The sequence below is a fragment of the Adiantum capillus-veneris genome, chromosome 5, assembly GCF_014529385.1.
Source record: "Adiantum capillus-veneris isolate H3 chromosome 5, ASM1452938v2, whole genome shotgun sequence".
NCBI classification, from domain to species: domain Eukaryota; kingdom Viridiplantae; phylum Streptophyta; class Polypodiopsida; order Polypodiales; family Pteridaceae; genus Adiantum; species Adiantum capillus-veneris.
Window position 1 is genome coordinate 21,822,902 of NC_140935.1, and position 21,474 is coordinate 21,844,375.

A 21,474-nucleotide genomic window follows, 5' to 3' on the forward strand; every position below is an offset into this window, starting at 1 on the left:
CTCACCATATGTTCACCTCTCTCGCAGTGAGAGGAACTTGGTATTGAGACAGGATCTGTGGCAGCTATACACTAGGAGAGTCTGGGAGTCACCTGGCTTGGGGACGAGGATGTGAGATTACAGAGACCAGTTTCTCACCATATTGTCTGGGGGGTTCATACAGAGACCACGCTACATGGACACATATATGCCACATAGCTCACGGGTGGCGATTGGTCAGTTGAGAGTGGCTTCACACAGGTTAGAGATTGAGATCGGGAGACATACTGGTGTTCCCAGGGAGGAGCGAGTCTGCAGAGCCTGCACAGAGGAGGTGGAGAGTGAGGAGCACTTTGTATGTAGATGCAGAGCATACAGTGAGATCAGAGGCAGGTATGATGCCTTATTCAGAGGACAGCCCACTCTCCGAGAGATCATGGACTCTCGAGATCAGAGACAGCTCGGACGTTTCTTACTAGAGATACAGAGCCATCGGGACACACTACTACAGCCACACACAGCTACACAGACAGAGGGGAGACAGTCGCAGCTCACAGACTTCTTTCAGAGGATTGCCGCCCCTCCCTCACCAGACACTCAGAGGGGAGTGACACTCCCACAGGCGGAGGTGAGCCGAGCTAGACGACGACCACGAGTCACAGGCTACAGGGGCGCGAGCTCCCACCACCGACAGATCGAGGAGATCCGAGCCCGGGAGCGCCGTGCCACTGAGGAGCGAGTGGCTCAGATGAGGGCCGACCCGACAGCTTTCATCCGGGTAGCCTTGGCACCAGACCCGCCCATGTACCACATCTTACATCCCCCCATTAGTACAGGATGGAGCTAGATAGCTTGATGCATTCTCATGATTGTACTACCTTGAGCATATAGACATGCATATACCCCTAGAGATAGAGCTCCATCCCTCCTCAGATACTCCACTACCTACATTCAGTTCAGTTTTGTATCAGTTTTGTTTCATTTGTCTTTCCGATAGACGGATGACATACACACCATGTACATTTGATTTGTCTCATAGGCCGATTTCGGCCTGACATAGACGTTAAAAATCTTTCTTTCTTTCTCTCTCTCTCTCTCTCTCTTAGCAAGAAAAGGGCATTTTTAGCCAAATTGGAGAAGGATTTATATCAGCTCTTCTTGAGTCGGGACTCACATGAGGCCTGGCGCTTATTTCACAGCACTCACCGCCTCCGACGATTACTTCTCCTGAGATTTGGGGTCAATATGTAACATCATTATATATGGTATCTGGACAGCCTCCATTACCAGATCAGCTAGAGCCATGCCCTGCTACTAGTACTTTCTTTACTACAGAAATGGTGAAAAAAGCCATTGATAAGATGAAGACAAGAAGAGCATATGATCATGATGGTTTACTAGCAGAACATCTGATCCATGCCAGGGACCTACTTTCAGAAATCCTTGCTCGTCTGTTTAATCAGGTCATGTGAAAAGGATTACCTGAATCTTGGAAATTATCTACTATCGTACCTATTTTCAAGTAAGGGGATCCTATGATACCCGAGAACTACCGTACCATTATGGTAGGTCACACATTGACCCGACTGTACGCATCCATTCTTGAACAAAAATTGAGTAGATGGGTAGAGAATGAGGGCATAAGGGCAACAGGACAAGTTGGATTCAAAAGGGGTTATTCCACTTTAGATCATGTTCTTACGCTCAGAGCCATTATTGAGGAAGGAAGAGTAAACGGGAGAAGGATGTATTGTTGCTTTGTGGATTTTTGGAAAGCTTTTGATACAGTACCAAGGGCCAGATTGATGTGCAGGATGCAAGAGTTAGGGGTCCCCAAAGAGATTATTGGGGGGATCATGGCCTTATACGGGTCAGTAATAACTGGTTATGTACATACTCCAGAAGGGGATTCCGACATTGTTCATTCCACCGTTGGAGTAAAGCAGGGATGCCCACTGTCCCCTACTTTATTTGGTATGTACATAGATGAGGTATCAGATTACATTGATAGACAGAGGTGCTCAGCTTGCAGGGTCATGGATCCCTTTGTTGTTGTATGCAGATGATATTGTATTGATAGCAGAATCACCAGCTGGAATGCAGAGGCAGCTAGATGCATTACATAAATTCGCGGAGGACAGTGGACTGTCGGTAAACTTGGGTAAAACCAAAGTTATGGTGTTTAACACCACACCGCAGTGGGTTAGGAGATCGGCACCTACATTTGTATATGGCCAGGATACAGTAGAGTACACAAATGCAGACACATACCTTGGTGTGGTATTTGCAGGACTGAAGTTTACTCTCAAGAAAGCAGCGGATGCTAGATTATCCAGAGCCTCTGCGGCCTTGGGAGGGTTGGAGAGGATGTGTTCACAAGTGCAGTTTTAGGAACCACGAACAAAACTTTGGCTCTTTGATACTGTGGTGGCTTCGGCTATGCTTTATGGGGTCCAGATTTGGGGACCATCTGTGGATCAGGATAACTGGAAGTCAATGGAGAGACCTTTGGTATCTATGATTTCCCAAATGATTAGAGCCAAGGCCTCCGTACCACACGCAATTACCCGAGCGGAACTAGCTGCCCCTCCGATAGAAATTGAAGCTCTTACCAGATCAGTGTCCTTTATACATGGTTTGTGGGATACAAATAATTGCCGATATACTAGACTGGCCCTCGAATCCTCTTGACAATTAGCAATGAAAGGGGATACATCATGCTGGTATGCGCAACTGTCCTCGTGGTTTCAGAGACACGGGTTCAGTATGGAAAGATTACCCCCCTTCCAATACTCTCTTGAGGCTCCATCACTGGCAATTACACGAACGGAGATTAATAAAATTATCCGACAGGATCTTATACAGTTGGATACTAAGAGGACATGGGTAGACCCTACACAAGAATTGGGCACGAAGATGGCCGACTACAAAGAAAACTTCCTACAACTATCTGAAGATGGATTTGTGATTCGCCTGAGCTACATGGATACCCACGTGTCTCATGGTTTGAGATGTGCTATTGGTCAGATTCCTACATCCTCACACCAGTTGGAAATTGAATTTGGCAGATTTAGGGGAATCCCACCTGAGAGCAGAATTTGCAAGTTATGCGGAATGGAGCCGGAGACAGAATTGCACTACATATGCCACTGCACACTATACTATGAGATACGTGGGCGTTTCCATTGCCTATTTAAAGAAGGCTTTGGACCTCTAGATAGAATCATGCAATACCAAGATCAAAGATGCTTAGGCCTGTACCTATTGGAACTACATCGGCACAGGGATAATCTAATGAGAAGACAAAGAGCACTACAGCCTCAGAGGCAGATCACAGATTTCTTCGGATCGAGAGAAGCAGGAGTGGAAGGAGAAGCAAGAGGCCAGCAGCCAGCACAAAGGAGTACCCACATTCATACCAAAGGCACCCTAATTGACAGAGCGATTGAGCTTAGGAAATCGAGACGACCACGACCAAGATGCAGAAGCACACTTTACCGGAGGAGACTACAACAAAGGATTAGAAGCATTCTAGCCAGACACCCAGAATACTCCTAAGAAGTTTATTTAATACTTTGTATTTAGTTTTTCACATGTATTTTTACACTCACACTTAGTACTTTAGTACTAAGGTACCCAGACATTGTAACAGATTCACCACTTTTGTATCAGTTTGGTCTCATAGGTCATTCTGGCCTTTTGAAGATGTTAATATAACATTTCATTTTATTTCATTTCTCTCTCTCTCTCTCTCTCTCTCTCTCTCTCTCTCTCTCTCTCGCCGTGCCACTGAGGAGCGAGTGGCTCAGATGAGGGCCGACCCGACAGCTTTCATCCGGGTAGCCTTGGCACCAGACCCGCCCATGTACCACATCTTACATCCCCCCATTAGTACAGGATGGAGCTAGATAGCTTGATGCATTCTCATGATTATACTACCTTGAGCATATAGACATGCATATACCCCTAGAGATAGAGCTCCATCCCTCCTCAGATACTCCACTACCTACATTCAGTTCAGTTTTGTATCAGTTTTGTTTCATTTGTCTTTCCGATAGACGGATACACACCATGTACATTTGATTTGTCTCATAGGCCGATTTCGGCTTGACATAGACGTTAAAAATCTTTCTTTCTTTCTTTCTCTCTCTCTCTCTCTCTCTCATTCTCAACACTCTCATTTACAGTAGCATCCACTTTGTTTGTGATCATTGCACTTGCATTCTCTCTCTAAGAAGAACGGAAGGCTCTCCCTTTCGTAAGTAAAAGGAACCCTTGAGCACAGTTCGGAGCACTCATGATGAGCACTATCAACAATCACTTCCGTTGCACCTTACATAACCAAAAGTAGTAGCTATGATTGACGCCTAGTCTCTTCTTTGAAAAGCAAGCCACATCAATAGCCGTACAATTGCCACGTTGTGACATGTTTTCATGGATGTTTTTTAATGCTTTTGGACCTCATGGATGTAAATAAAGCATGCTTGTAAAAAGTATACAAAAGCGGTGTATATTGAAGTGGTGTGTGCCAGATGTCTGTACGCATGCATGATAGTTGTGTAGGGTACCTAATTTTGTTGTTTTTGTACATAGTAGTGTCTGAAGGGTTTATCCATGTATAACAACATAGGATGTGTTGCAATGGCATAAAGCAATGCACTAAGCGGGCAACCATGATGCATTGAGCATCCCAAGCTCAAAGACTTTGAAAGTTCCAAACTATGAATGCATTGCGTTGTTCCACCTTCATAAAACCCAAAAGATAACATCACTAAGTTTAAAACCTAGCCTTGTCATGGTAGGCGCAATAAAGTCCCAATGGATAGTATCGAAGGCCTTAGCAATGCCAACTCCCATGATCAACAGATCTTGCCTAACGTATTTTGCATATTCAATCCCCATGTACACATTTGCAATATTGTCCAAAATCTGACATCTAGGTACAAAACCATATTGAGCAAAATGAAAACTTGAATGAAGGTGATCTTTAAGTCGATTAACTAATATTTTTGTCACCAATTTGTAAACAACTCGCACAAGCGAAATAGGACCTTTGTAAGGTCAGAATAGTCTGAACATGAATTAAAAGAGGGGATAAAACACTCACAAAAATACAAAAGCAAGGGACGTAAGAAAACAAGGGGGGGAACTAAATCTCTTTATTTGCAACTAAACAAAACTAGATAAAACAAACTATTATTCACTAAAAAACGCTTTTAGAAAATGCATAAGCAATAAAGTTAAAGCAGTACTCAACTTTAAACTAACAAGGATAAGACATCTCAAAGACTTAATCTTGAAAATCAAACCCCACAAAAGAATTCATTCATTAATCAATGTTGGCAAAATAGAAAGCTTCATAATTCTTGAGAAGAAGGTTTATTGAAATTGCTGCCCAAAAAGCAATTATGGGAGGCTACGTGATTGGAGAATATTGATTAACGACTCAAGCAAAGGAACCTTGAGATCATCCCAACATCCATGAAAAACTCCATAGTGAGACGGTCCCAACCAGGTGATGCGCTCGCGCGCACAAATACCCGAGGCCCATGCTCATACTCACGAACACACTCTTTTTGACAGATTCCCTTCAAGGAGGAATCATGCAGTTTTGTTTCAAATGACTAGGGATGTAAAAGACTTAATGGAATCTTTTATAGATAATCGATTTACTAATTTTGAATGTTTTCAAGCTATTAATCCACACAAGGTCAAGTAGAAATTTTTTATGTTTTGGCATACTTAACTTACAGATGTTTTTGGATAATTCAACAGAGAAGGAAGTATGTAAGCCCATTTGCCATCTTTTGAGGGTAGCCTTGCCCTATGATGTCCGTGCTTCTCCAAGGATCTCTCCAGAGGATCAGCAAAAGGATATAGAAAAAGGTGGCCATGGTAGGGAGTCCATGAGAATAATAAAAGATATTTTGTAAAAAAATTCTTGCAATCAAGACAACCACTCTTCTTATATTCAATTGGACGTTGCAAGTTTTTGAAAATTTCATACGTCAAGAGAGCTTGCATTAAAAGCTCAAGTAGTAAAAAAGACATAATTCTTGTGCCAATTTTGATCAGGCAGGCTCAACGAGGGGCAAGCTTGCAGACTACAGTATGCTTGTGGAGTCACTGAGAAGGCAGAAGGATGCTCGCTTAGATAAGGAGGAGGCAAGGATGCTACTTTGTAAGGGAATCATCCATGATAATGCTCAGGTTCAGAAAATAACTAAGGCATGCATGATAATGTTTGTCTAGTTAGTGCTATTAATGCTGTTATTTACAAATGACACTTGTTACATTTGCATAAAGAAAAAAGAGCAGCAGCTCCATAGCAGTTCTATGGCAGTTTTTCAATGCAGGCTTCCTTATTGCTGAGTCTGTCTTCCTTCTCCATAGCCATGGCAGAAACTCTGTACGCAGGCTGTTGTATAATGTATGCTTGTGTGTGCGAGTGCATACTTGAGTGTGTGTCCCATTTTGGGTGGCTACATCTTGCTCGATATTGTAATCATTATAAGCTTAGTTCCATCTAAGAAAGCAAAAGTGTGCGCGTGCTTGTGTGAGTAATAAAAGTAATACCAAAGAAGAAATTGTGCATGTGTGATGTCAAGGAATGCAAGGCACGGCTGGTTCGGCATGCTAAGATGTACAAAACTCATCATCTACGTAAAATTTTTGATCAAACTATGACATTGTGTTATTTTTGTAGGAGTTCACAAAGGCTATTGAGAGCTACAAGGAGTATCTCATACTTTGTATAAAAAATGGGGACAAAGAAGGGGAAGCAATTGCATATAATTTCATAGCATGCTCCCTTCAAGAAGAACAGGATCTCAAGCTTGCAGACACTCTAGAAATATCAAGCGAGGCAGAAATCCAGGTGTGCAAGCTGTCATTGGTTCAATTAAAGTTGCAAATGTAGAAGGTAGGATGTGTGTAACATATTGGTGTTTTTCTTTGACTAATGGCAGGATAGTTGTGTTAATAAAAAAATGTGGGTAGTTTCACTGTCTTGGGGATACCATCAGACTATAACTTACACTTCAATTATCAATGAAATTGGGTCTTTTCCTGGATTTATCTAGGTAGTTAGACATGTATGTCAACCAGTCACGGACAAATTTAAATCTGAGAGAAAAAGCTCTTGCTATTGCATCTCTTTTGGTCTTCTGCCTTTTATCCCCCTTCACCTCCATTGTGCTCTGAAGGTGTTTATGTGAGTTGCAGCAAGGCTGGATTTTGAACCGCTTCAACCATTTCAGAGGCACTGTTTGGGAATTGATTGGGGAAATTAGCAAATACTGATTTTATCTTTTTCTATCTGAAATGACCAAGGATAAATTTCCAGAAAAGCACCTGGGATTCATTTTAATTTAGATTTAGTATTAGTATGGGTTCTGCTATTAGTGAAACGTTTCAACGCAAAAGAAAATCATCATCTAACATAGGGTTTGAGCTTTTGTGTAGTATGAGAAGGCAGAGGAGTATCACAAGCTGCATGCAGAGATCGCCAACTATGATGGAAAATTTGTAGCTCATACAAACCTTGGCTTATTGTATGCTAACATGGGGAAGTGGACAGATGCTGCTATCTCACACCAGGTTTGTACTCTACCGTTTTGTGTGTAAGAAATTGTTACATGTATTACATACGAGACTCTGAAAATCGCTTGCAGAATAGAGCTTTTCTCTGCAACTTCATACAATGTGGATTCTTTGAAATAGATGACATTATCCAAGTTTTTAGTGGTCATGATCAGTTTTTCCCTGCCTATTCTTGTTATAGAACTCATAAAAAAATAGATTATCACCAGAAGGAATTTGACACAAATTTGAGAATCGAGCTTAAACTTATTTTGGACATAAATATGACTCTGTACATCTGCGTGTAAAATTCATCTTACTAAGGGAACATGGTACCCTATGTGGTTACATAATGATGGGTTTCTAAAAAAACAAGTAGTGTGTTAACGTACATACAGACTTTAGTTACGAGGGATTCTTTTGGGTACCTTTGGTTCACATCATGGACACTGGTAGTATTAAGAATCATATCTCACCTACATCTTTACTTTTCAGATTCAATTATTGGACAGCGTTTATTTCCAGATTAATGCTTTTTGTTTGTTTGGTTTGATTTTTTTGGTTTGTTTTTGAGTTGTAGAATAGGACCATGTCCGTGATTGGTGCAATTTTCACTATTGACACTTTTGCTTTTGTTGACAAATTTGAAGGCTTGTCAGTCTAGAAAATATTATCCTAAAAACGCGATCAGAGTAGTCTAAGCTTCTCATTCAATGATTTTTACTAGTTATGAATTCCATTGTAACAAAGTCTGAATGATTTCTTTTATCTGAATCATTAGAATGCATTAAAGTATGCAACCCTCACGGAGAGACCAGATCGTCAAGGAGTGTCTGTTGGAAATTTAGGATTTACTCTTTTTAGACAGAAGGAATGGGTTACTGCGAAGGCTTGCATTGTCAAGTAAGTATTCTCACATTTTTCAGATGTGTTAGGTCACCTTCATTAAACAAAATGTCATGCATAAGCAAGCAAATCGTTTGATCGTATTTTGAGATCATTTGCTTTGTGCTTGTCTGCATGCGGACACATTGGGTGTTTGGATAACACTGTTGCATATTTGCTGATCATGCATGCAATATTATGCCTGTAATTATGTTTTTGTGCAGTCTTGCAGGCACATGCAATTATGAGCATGCATGAATACGTAGCGAATGAGTGATCGTTCGTGATACCATAGTGTGTGCACATGCAGATATGTCATCTACTCTAGCGATGGTCGATTGTGGCAATCATGCATGCACACGTATGCAATCTTTCATGGGATAAGTAATCATGGATGAATACTCTAGTACATGCAGTTGTAAACGTGTACGCGTATATCTTTGCACTATATGCAATGCGTATTATGCACATTGCTTTACAATCGTGTATAGGTAAGTAGTTGAGTGCAGGCATGTGCATTTGGACATGTGTGACTATATAAAGTGCTTGTGCTCTGTTTAAAAATCTGCAGATATTTACAAATTTGTAATGCTTTAAAAGATGTTCATGGGCAAGGAAGGGCCCATTATATTCTTGGGAGTATTGCTTCTCAACGAAAATGGTAAGAAACTTGAGAATAGAAGTTCTGGTGCTCTTTCCTAGACGTGCACTAAACCATTGTAACTTTTCTTCTCATATGAATGCAGCACATACACATAGAACAGAACAAACTTCCTTTTGTTTTAGTGAACACTTGTTATATTCCTGTGAATATGTTTGTGGCCGTATATTTATGTAGTAATGAGTCTATGGTCTGGGAGAGAACCTACAAATAACGTATATTTTGATGGTTATGGATGAGACTAAGACAACTACCTACCTTGATCATGCTATAGGTATGAGGAGGCAATCAAAGAGTTTGAAGCATCTCTTAAAGCTGCAAAGCTTACGAAGGATGCAAAACTGGAGACATTGTCAAAAATAATGTTGGGAGTTGCACAAGGAGATAATCTGCTGGAGAAACAAGAAGCTTCTTAACAGCTTAAGATGCCAAATTAAAATTATGTCTTTAATGTTCTGGAGGGTTGGTGTATGAGAAACAAGAAGTTCGTGTACACGTTTCGCTTCATCTTCATACAAGAAGCTGCCACTGATGCCATTGATGCCACGTGTGGGACATAAAACGTTGCTACAAGACACAATCTCACGAGGGTATTAGGTGGTGCAGGGACGTTGTGAAAGCATCTACAAGCCATTGATATCCTTGCAAAAGGAAAAGCATGTTTCGCTTCATCTTCATACAAGAAGCTGCCACAAGTTTTCTCTTGATGCAATCATGCATGCAAAAACACATTTTTGGGGATTGTCCATTGATGCCACGTTTGGGACATAAAACGTTGCTACAAGACACAATCTCACGAGGGTATTAGGTGGTGCAGGGACGTTGTGAAAGCATCTACAAGCCATTGATATCCTTGCAAAAGGAAAGGCATGTTTCGCTTCATCTTCATACAAGAAGCTGCCACAAGTTTTCTCTTGATGCAATCATGAATGCAAAAACACATTTTTGGGGATTGTCCATTGATGCCACGTTTGGGACATAAAACGTTGCTACAAGACACAATCTCACGAGGGTATTAGGTGGTGCAGGGACGTTGTGAAAGCATCTACAAGCCATTGATATCCTTGCAAAAGGAAAGGCATGTTTCGCTTCATCTTCATACAAGAAGCTGCCACAAGTTTTCTCTTGATGCAATCATGCATGCAAAAACACATTTTTGGGGATTGTCCATTGATGCCACGTTTGGGACATAAAACCTTGCTACAAGACACAATCTCACGAGGGTATTAGGTGGTGCAGGGACGTTGTGAAAGCATCTACAAGCCATTGATATCCTTGCAAAAGAAAAGGCATGCCATATTTTTGCTATTTGAAAGGTTGCAGTGTGTATAAAAGTACACCTATCAAGTGCAATCGTGGGACGTAGGGAGTCACCACTCCCAATGTGGAATTTGATAGGGCTATTGTTTGCAGTCAACGACTCTCACCTTTTGGACAGGACAGACTGACAGCGAGGCAGGAGTCACTGACCAGGGGCATATTTTGACAGTTTCTAGAGTGCCTCAGTTGACCGATATGCATGTTGGATCCTCAAAGTAATGTTTGTCTTTTGCGCAAATCCACTTTAAGGTGATGGTGTGGAAATGGAAGCTTTGCATGATGGAGTAGGCGGTCATGCAGTGACCTTTCCTGTAAAATGGGCTACCAGTTTGGGACCATGGAGCCAATCTGGGAGCCCATTTTACGGGCTAGGAAATGGTTGTAATGCAGCAATCACATGGTGACTGGCACAGCTGGGACCCTTGCGTGAGCTGCATTCCAGGTGGTGGTCCATGTAGGACCATTCTCTCCCGTCAAAAGAGTCGGAGGGAAGGCAACAGTGACTGCGTTCATGAGGGTGACAGTATAATGCACTACTGCAGTTTTACAAGTGCTTAGGTGGCTCATTCTGGCTGCATGACTGTAAGGTTGCAGCATTACAGCTGCTGCTGTGGCGGCTGGTGGACGTATGACAGTCGGCTTGCAAGTTTATGGCTGCTGACACGGGTAGTTTTTCTTTCCTGGTGCTGATGTGTCACAGGCTGAGGGTATATTGTCTGCTGAGGTTTTGCATGCTTACGGCCCCTCCCAAGGTAAGGATTCTAGCAGCAGCTGTTGTGGCTGCTATCAGTTACCTGCAGGTTAAATTTCTGCATTGTAATGCCACTGCAATGGACACGCAAATGAGGGGTCACTACATGGCCATTCCCGTCTGATGCAGATGTGGGAGAAGGGGGCCAGCCAGTGCGCTTTGCAGCGGTTATCGAGTGCTGAGTTGGAGGGTTGTGATTGCTGGAGGCCTTTTCTTACTGTGACATGGGGGAGGTTGGTTGGTTGTGATTGCTGGAGGCCTTTCATACTGTGACATGGGGGAGGTTGGTTGGTTGCAATGTGTTGGTGGATACCTAACAAGAGCTGAGATGGCATTCAGTGGTTGGAAAGTAGTGCAAATATATTCCATGGGCTGAGGTGCAAGGATATGTTGTGGATTGAGGTGGTGGCATTTAGTTGGCTGCACGCAGATATTCTAATGTAGCTATTTTGATGGCTGTGATCCTTCGCCCCCTGATCCGATGGCATTAATCTACGGCTCATGCCAACCAATGCACTTATAATCAAGGGAGGTTCCTTCACAAATCACCTTTCGAAATCCACAATTTAATAGCACATCTATTTGAATTTATTTTCAAGTTCCCTTGATCTTCCTTAAATGTTATTGCTCGTAAGTAGTTTCTACCATAACATTGCCGAAAAAACACACTTTTGTGGAGTCCACAGCATTGTACATGTCTACAACTTTACCAACACAAGGTTGTCTAAAATACGCTTAGCATAGTTTAGTACAAACAAGGCTTGCTAGGTCATTCTCGATAACAATAGGAAGGAGAAACTATAAACCAGATTGAAGAATTTTCATTTCTTCATGGCCAACTACATCTTAGATTTCTTCAATCATAGTCATCATTCTTGTAAAATACTTAATCGACTTGTAGCCATTCACATGTGCTTTATCAAGTACTGATAAAGTACTAGTTGGAATCCATGCCATTTAGTTCCAACTTCTTTTCATAAGTATTATCAAGCTTGTTATCATAATAGAACTATATCATCTCTTTGATCTTTACTATCCTTGCTCATGATGTTGAAGGGTGTGCACTCTATCGAATTGTGGACAGATACAAAAGCCTTCGAGTGTATCTTGACACTCTTCTTCATGCACTAGCAGTAGAGTATCATGACTAGTACTTCCCTTTTTAAAATGGAAGCAAAGCCTCTTTGCCAAAAACCAAGTGACATAGAAACCAATATTTGACTTGAATGTAGTCTTATAAGCCCATCAAGCACATTGTATCTCCAATTCCAAGACTTGACAGTGCTTTCAGTCATCTTTGGCATCTAATAAGTTCATTGAATCTCCCATTTAATCCATTGCATTACAAATAGCTTTCTCATGTTCTTGAAGGTTACACTTGAATTAAAAAGTACCTTCAAAGATGTGCCAAGTTTATAGCAAATATCTTTGTACACAAGTTGTAACTTACTTTGTAGCTTTAACTTCAATTTGCTAAGATTAGTAATCAACAAAGTAGTGAAAATGTAATATATACCTATTGACTTCAATTCTCTTTTACTTCCTAGTTGGCCTCCTAAGTTAGCCAATCTAGACACTAGGGTAAGGAGGCCAATTGTGCGATAGACTTTGGGAACCCCTCAGTTTTATAACTCTTCACTTTTAGTTCAAAATTTGACGCATCAGCTTGGTGGTACATGCATTTATCTCCGATTTAAACTGTAGGGGGTCAAATTAACTATCAATAAAATAAAACAATTGAAAAGGCTTTGCACCTCGCATGACTTTGGACTCTAGTGACTAGAAGGCGATTTGCATGATTGCTCAATGCTAGCTAAAATTGCTAAGCTTGAGTAGAGTGACTCAAGAATGCCAAATGTCTAGTGCTCTGTGTGTGTGTGTGTGTGTGTGTGTGTGTGTGAGAGAGAGAGAGAGAGAGAGAGAGAGAGAGAGAGAGAGAGAGAGAGAGAGAGAGAAAATGAAATGAAATGTTATATTAAACATCTCCAACCGGCCAAAATGAGCAATGAGACCAAACTGATACAATCTGGTTGGATTTAATAGTGTCTGGGTACAAAATAAAATGAAGTGAGATAAAGTGAAACATTATAATCATCATCATCAATGCCCGACATCGGGTGCTATCCGAGAGAGTAATGCATTGGTCACTGAAGAGCGTCAATGTCTGCCTTTGTAAATAGTTGTACTGGACGCCTTCAATGTCGTGCTAGAATAATCTCGACCCATTGATGGAGCCTCTGTCGATGATGTGGTCGTTCTCGTAGATGTGGGCGTCTAGCTCTCCCAAGCTAGTGCCTCTGTCAACTAATATACCTTTGGTATATGTGGGCACTAAGGTCTATTGTGAAGCTTGCTCATTTGATTGCTGAATCCTTGCTCTAAAGAAGTCAGTGATCTCCCTTTGTGAATGTCTCCCATTGCTTGATCTCCTCAAGAGACTCCTTGTGTCTGTGTAGCTCTAGCAAAAACAACCCAGGCATCTCTGATATCCTGATATCTCATGACTCTAGCCAACAGTCCAAAGCTCTCTCTGAATAGACAACACCGGACAATGACAACTGTGATGTAATTGTCTCTGGCTCTATGTGACAACTGGAAAATCCTAGCCTCTGTTGGTACCCTCATGAATCTGCCAGTCTCAATCTCTAATTGATGTGGTGATGTGCACATATGACCAATAGCACATCGTATCCCATGGGATAATGAGTGTCCATATAGGTAGGTTTGATCACATATTTGTCTTCTGTGAGTTGGAGAAGGTGCTTACTATAGAAAGCCATCTTCGTGTCCAACTCCTTTGTCGGTTGTATCCATGTGCTCTTGGTATCTAGCTGAATCAGATCCTGACGTACAAGTCTAGTGATCTTTGTTTGTGTGAGAGATAGGGAGGGTGAAAATGGAGGCATTCTATCCATGGTGAAAACATGTAACTAAAACATGATGTCATTTGCCCCATACCACCATGTATCCCCCCTATAGTGCTAGCTGTCGGGATGACTCAAGGGCTAGCCGAGCATATCTATCTTTGGGGGGGTCCCATAAAGTGTGCATGAAGGATATTGACCTAGTAAGTGCCTCTACCACGAGAGGGGGCAGCTATCTCGGCTCGAATAATCTCATGTGGCACTGAGGCCTTAGCTCAATCATCCGAGAGATCATGGAGACTAAAGGTCTCTCCATACATCTCCATCCACAGTGCTACCAGATCTGCCATGATGGTTCACTGAGGATCCCCAAATTTGAACTCTGTAAAGCATAGCTGAAGCCACTAGAGTGTCAAAAGGCTAGAGCTTTGTTTGAGGTTCCTGATAATAAATCTGCGAACATATCCTCTCCAATCCTCCCAAGTGCGTAAGCTCTCGTCAGTCTAGTCTTTGCTGCTCTCCTCAAAGAAAACATCAGTTCATTGAAAACTACCCTATGTAGGTGTATGCATTTGTATACTCCAGAGTCTTCTGGCCATATGTAAATGTTGGTGCTGACCTCGTGACCCATTGTGGCATGGTGTTAAACACCATAACCTTGGTTTTCCCCAGGTTGACAGACAATCCACTATCATGAGCAAATGTGTACAAAGCATCTACGTGACGCTGTATTCCCTCTCGGGAGTTAGAAATCAACACAATATCATAAGCATCTAACAATAGTGGGATCCATGTCCTTGCCAACTATGACGCTGTATTCCCTCTCGGGAGTTAGAAATCAACACAATATCATAAGCATCTAACAATAGTGGGATCCATGTCCTTGCCAACTATGCTCCTCTATCACCTTCTCTCTCAATGTCAAAAACCTCATCTACATACATATCGAATAGTGTAGGAGACAACGGGCAGCCTTGTTTCACCTTGATAGTGGAGTGAACCAAATTAAAAATCCCCTCTTGAGTGCGTACATGCCCCACCAGTGACCTATATAGATCCTTGATCCCCCAAATCAACTCTCTGAGTACCCCCATCTCTTGGAGTCTGCGCATCAATTTAGCTCTGGGTACTGTATCGAAGGCTTTGCGAAAATCCACAAAGCAACAATAGAGCCGTCTCCCATGTGATCCCCCCTCCTCAATAATGGTTTTGAGTGTTAGAATATGATCAAGAGTAGAGAAACCTCCCCCGAAACCCGCCTGTCCTATTGCCCGTATACCCTCTCTCTGCCTATCTACTCAACTGCTGCTCAAGGATGGATGCGTACAACCGTGTTAATGTGTGTCCAATCATGATAGTGTGGTAGTTCGTAACGGTCCCCCAACTTGAAGATAGGTACGATAGTAGAGAAACTCCAAGTATCAAGTAGGCCCTCACACATGGCAAGGTTGAACATCACTGTTAGAAGCTTTGCAAGCAGATCTTTGGCATGTATAAAATGCTATGCTACTAGCCCATCGTGATCATATGCTATCTTGGTATTCATCCTATCATTGGACTTCTTTGCCATCTCAACGCGGTAAAAAATCACATGTGTGGGCATGGCTCTTGTGGATCCGAAAGAGATGGCTGCCCCGAGGTTGTGTAGAGAGATGATGCATACGGATCCCATACCTCCGTAAAAGTGATGGCTGGTGGGGGAGAATGCCCATGGAAGAGTCACCATGCCTCGCCTGAGTCCTAGCTCAAAAATAGCTAGTATACATCCTGCTCTAATTGAGCTAGAAACACCCTCTTCTTTTGTGTGCAGTAAGCGCTAAGAAGCAATATGTGAGTGCCTGTGAGTGATGACTCCTAGAAACACCTCTCCTTGAAGTCGGGCTCTCGTCTCTTTGCATTCCTTTTCATACGAGCTATTCTGGGGTATGCTCCTAGAATGTCGTCGCTACCCAAGCTCAGTGTGTGGGTATGCCTATGCTGTTGCATCCTTTAGTGCCTTTGTCAATATACAAGTGAGCTCCTATAGAGGTCTCCACAGATCCTCTGTGCATAATCGTATGTATATACCATATATGTAGACATAATCAGTCTCCAAAGTAAAAGTGTATCCAGAACGAATCACCCAATGGGGAGAGAGAGAGAGAGAGAGAGGGAGGGAGAGAGAGAGAGAGAGAGAGAGAGAGAGAGAGAGAGAGAGAGAGAGAGAGAGAGAGAGAGAGAGAGAGAGAGAGAGAGAGAGAGAGAGAATAAAATATCAAACGTCTTCAAAAGGCCAAAATGACATATGAGACCAAGCTAATACAATCTTCTCGATCTAATACAATGTCTGGGTACAAAAAAATGAAGTAAAAAATAAAATCATCATCAATGTTCGAGTATGCCCGACATCCGGCGTTGTCCGAGAATGTATTGCATCGGTCATTGAAGAGCATCATTAATGTCCACCTTTGTAAATAGTCGTCCCATGGCATGCTAGGATAGTCCTGATCCTATGATGGATCCTCCATTGATGTCATGGTCGCCCACATAGATGTGGGCATCTAGCTCTCTGGAGCTCAATGGCTCTGTCAACTAATATACCTTTGGTATACGTGGGTTGTAAAGTTTGGTGTGGAGCTTGCTCATCTGACTGCCAAGTCTTTGCTCTAAAGAAGCGAGTGATCTCCCTCTGTGAATGTCTCCCATTGCTTGATCTCCTCAAGAGACTCTCCTTGTGTCTGCGCAGCTCTAGCAAAAACAAACCGAGGCATCTCTGATCCTAATCTCTCATGACTCTAGCCAGTGGATCAAAGCCCTCTTTGAATAGACAATGAAAGTAGCCTCATATCTCATAGAATATCGAACAATCACATATGTGATGTAACTCTATCTCTGGCTCTATAGGACACAACTGGAAAATCTTGGCCTCTGCTGCTACTCTCCTAAATTTTCCAATCTCATCTCTAATTGATGTGATGATGTGCACATCTGACCAATAGAACATTGTATCCCATGGGATAAATGAGTGTTCATATATGTAGGTATGATCACATATCCATCCTCAGTGCGTTGGAGAAGATACTCTCTATAGAAAGCCATCTTGGTGCCCAACTCCTGTGTTGGTTGTATCCATGTGCTCCTGGTATATAGTTGAATCAGATCCTGACGTATGAGTGTAGTGATCTCTGTCCATATGTGAGAGATATTAAAGGTGCATCCAAGGAGTACTAGAAGGGAGGCAGTCTATCCATGTTGAAACCATGATGTCATCTACCCATATCGACATGTTGTATCCCTTCTAGCGCTAGCTGTCGGGGGGACTCAAGGGCTAGCCGAGCATATCCATCTTTGGGGAGATCCCATAAACTGTGCATGAAGGATACTGATCTAGTAAGTGCCTCAACCATGAGAGGGGGAGCAAATAGCTCAGCTCGAATAATATCATGTGGCACTAAGGCCTTAGTTCGAATCATCCGAGAAATCATAGAGACTAAAGGCCTCTCCATACATCTCCATCCATCAATGCTACTAGATGTGCCACCGGGTAGTCCACTGAGGGCTCCCATATCTAAGCTCCGTAAAGCATAGTTGAAGCCACTAGAGTATTAAAAAGCCAGAGCTTTATTTGAGGTTTTAAAATTGCACATGTGAACACATCCTCTCCAACCCTCCCAAGGCTGCATAAGCTCTCGTTTGTCTAGTCTTTGCTGCTCTCCTCAATGAAAACACCGGTCCACTGAAGACTACCCCAAGATAGGTGTATGCATCTGTATACTTGATCATCTCCTGGCCATATGTAAATGTGGGTGTTGACCTCTTGATCCACTGTGGTGTGGTGTTAAACACCATAACCTTGGTTTTCCCTAGGTTAATAAACAATCTACTATCATGAGCAAACGTGTACAAAGCATCTAAATGATACTGCATCCTCTCTTGGAAGTCAGAAATCAACACAATATCATCAGTGAAGATGTACTATCCCTTCTGTCACTTCTTGGCATATAAATTTCTTCTCAATCCTCCTTCGAACCTGCAATCCATATTGAAAAATAGGAAAAGTAAGAATATGTCTCAAACAAATATTTCCATAAAAAAAGAAACTATTATCTACATACCTTCTTTCCAGCTATGGAAAAAGCAGAAGTTGTAGGTAAATATATCTCCTCATTGTGTAAGTCTTGCCTCACTTGGTACAATGTGCACTTGGTTTTTATCTTCAATGTTGTCAAGTGTTCATTGTTGATCTATACATCAATGTCATGAATGGGGTTCTCATTATAATCATCCATGTTTTAGGGACCAAGTCCCCCGCCCCTCCCCCCCCCTCCCCCCAACATGATACCATCAACTAAGAAAAAATCAAACGAAGAAGTTTTGGGTATGGAACATGTATTTATAGGTAATGGAGCCATATTGCACTCTGCAAAGGACCCTATTCACTATTTTTTGACTCTAACTTTCATCCACAAATTCTAATACTTCTTCATTATCTAAGCACTTAATTGACATCATTGTTCTAGACACTTTCACGTTAATCTTCGCAAAGAAATCCACAAATACAAGATAGGCATAAAAATTGAAACTCTGCTCTACTTTCTTGCAATATTGGCCTCTAGACATTTTTGGATCTCATAAAGGATCTTGCACCTAGAGCTTTCACTTGTTACTGAGCTTGGTAGTGGCCACTTTCCACTTCTAAAACTAAGCAGGTCAATCTTGGTAGCAATGTACCAATCCTTCATAGATTTTGGTGGGACATAAAAATGATCATAAAAAAATATCCCTTTTTCTACTAGAGACACACGAGTTCTCCCTTTTCAAAGCTCTTCACCAATGGATCCATTCCATACATCTAAAAAATCTATGACACACTCCACTAGTTGCCATTCCTCTATGCTTGGGGGGTACAAGTATGTAATGAGCATAGTATATAAAAAGCTCAAAAATTATAGAAATCAACCAAAGCGAAGTGGAAATAATCTACATTCCACTTATACTTAGCTATGTGGCATAGTACAATAAACAAGAAGAGAACCATAAACAAGAAGAGAAGTGTGTACATATGAACCACTTACAGTTAGTTTTGTGCAGATGAAGATTTGAGCTTTTGGGTTGAAGGTGAAGCTCCATATGCATGTAAACATGCTTCACCAAAACTTCTTGCACTGTCTTCTTGGCTCCATTAAGCTGGAAGTCTTTCACTCTTCCTTTTCAACATGATAAGAATGGGTTTTTGGATGAGGCTTTTCTTCTCTTGCTCTGTTGCATTATAATACAACTACCCTTGGTTATGGATATTGGGATCCATTGATTGTGCTCACTTAATGTGGCATAAGTGGTAATGGTTTCAATGGATGTGCTAGGGTGTTAAGATCGGGTGGACTCCATTGCTTGAATGAATAGGATGCAAAGCAGATGGATGTGTAGAGAGGACAATAAGAAGAGGAGGAAAGAGGAGGTGAGATGAAGAGGGTGGGAAAGGAGGGAAAAGAAGGTTATGAGAAGATTCAAAAAATCTTTTGGGTCAGTGAAAGAGACCTTGTTAAGGTAAAAGGACCATGTACTTAAAAGTTACCTCAAATTGTGGCTCAAAGAAAATTCATTTTAATTAATCAAAAGCAATTTCCAAAAAGTAGATTCTATAATGGAAGCCCTTCCCTCATTGGCTTGGAGCAATCTCTCTCTAAATGTTAAAATGAAAAAAAGAGACCTCAAACTTTCCTTTATGTGGCCACTTCCCCTTCATGTAAAGACTTTTGGACATAAGATTGATTTCAGAGCCAAGATCTATCAATACCACATATGGCTCCAAACTTTTAGCTATAGCTCTTAGATTTGTGGTTTTTGTGTGCCGCATCATCTTCTTCATCATCATCAACAAATCTAACATGCTTTTCTCTTCCAAGATTAGTAGCATCCTACCACACTGCCATCATATTCATTCTTTTCTACACGTATCCCTTGTGTCTTTAATGTTTTCCCTTTACCTTGTGATTGTGGAGGAAGAGACTCTACTAGAGTTTACCTCTTTCTTTCTATGATAACTATGGTCTTCTCATGGAACTCTTGCTTAACTATGCTAAGAAGTTTACCCAAAGTAAACTTGACCTTACTGCTCAAAATCCTTTCGTCCAATACCTTCTTTAAGTTTGTATCAACTTCAATGTTGGATTGTAACATGTAAGTAGGGCCTTTTGATTTTTCCTTGGCCAGGTCTTTCTCCTCTTTTGTAGATGCTTCCTCTATAGGAAACTCAGGAGGAGGAGGCATCTACGGTGAAGCCTCAAGAAAGGGTCCTGGATCCCAGTTCTAGTAACCCTCTTTGGGGGTCCTTCATCCCATTTTTATGCTAATGCTTCTCTCCTACAATTGCTTCATTATTTTGACATTTGGCAAGATGTGCACACACAGACAAGGAGTCCACTGGATCATCCCATCCTATTGTGTGGTGTACATAATGGCTAGCTTGATGTAGTAGTTCTTTAGTCACCTTTCCTTTCCCGCTTGATGCCACTACATAGGGTCACAACCCATCAACCTCATCAAAATATATTCGACAAGCTTTGATCCTTTCTTCATAATGACCTTGTTCCATGTTCTTGTCTTCCAAAAGTAGCTCCAATTATCTTGAAGGTCTTTACTCGTAGCTTATAAAAATATTTCAAAAGTAACTCCAACTTCTATTGATGGTCTTTACCTGTGGTTGATAAAAATAGTTTAGCCTTATCAGCATTCAAGGTACCATGTTTTGTTTTTGCTAATGAATTGATAATTTAAATGGAGCATATTGCTGCTCAAACTCCCTAGGTAACTCTATTAGAGAGAATCCTTCTTTCGGGTGAGTAACCCATTCCTCTTTTTAATGTATGTGAAATCTTTCATGAAGCATTCACTTTGAAAAGTTTGAAAATGATTCCCAATCTTTCCCATAGTCCCTCCTTATCTCCATTACATGTTCTCTAATTTTTGGAACCACAACAAGCTCAAAACTAGCTAGCATGTTAGATGTAGGCACCTATTTAGCTCCATTTCCTTTACATAAATGCCACAAGTACATAGAGAAATATTTCCCTTTTGTTGATCCATTTTTTCACTATTGAATGCAAAGCAATTGTGGTAGATACTTCCCTCCCGATTGCATCTTAGTGTTGCTGCATAGACTTTGCAAACGCGTGAAACATTTGTCTTACATTTGGATCAAAGCACGTCCCATAATTTGATTTAGGTAGTTGCTATATAAGTTTCCTTGATAAAAAAGTATTGATTTTTTTTGTAACCATGTGGTAAGGAGAATGGGTTGGGGACTCTCTAGGGTACTAACATCTCACCAACGTTGACATCCTTAACCAAATTGTAGTAGTGCATGGTCCTTACAACTGCTGCATGAGTGAGTGTTGCAGGATTTACGTCTGCTAGAAAATCCCTATACTTCTCATGAAGTGATCTAGAGGGTA

At 41.5% G+C, this 21,474-nt stretch overlaps 1 protein-coding gene across 1 annotated transcript in view; it reads left to right on the forward strand.

Moving 5' to 3' along the window:
• LOC147456989 (uncharacterized) overlaps positions 1–12,046 on the forward strand; it is a 53,944-nt gene extending 41,898 nt beyond the window's left edge. The window contains exons 6-12 of the mRNA XM_086512042.1: positions 5,755–5,874; positions 6,059–6,189; positions 6,686–6,856; positions 7,444–7,578; positions 8,342–8,463; positions 9,017–9,106; positions 9,381–12,046. Coding sequence (XP_086368168.1) covers positions 5,755–5,874; positions 6,059–6,189; positions 6,686–6,856; positions 7,444–7,578; positions 8,342–8,463; positions 9,017–9,106; positions 9,381–9,522 — 911 coding nt within the window. The 3' untranslated portion in view covers positions 9,523–12,046. The remainder of the gene's footprint in view (positions 1–5,754; positions 5,875–6,058; positions 6,190–6,685; positions 6,857–7,443; positions 7,579–8,341; positions 8,464–9,016; positions 9,107–9,380) is intronic.
• The last annotated feature ends 9,428 nt before the right edge of the window (positions 12,047–21,474 follow it).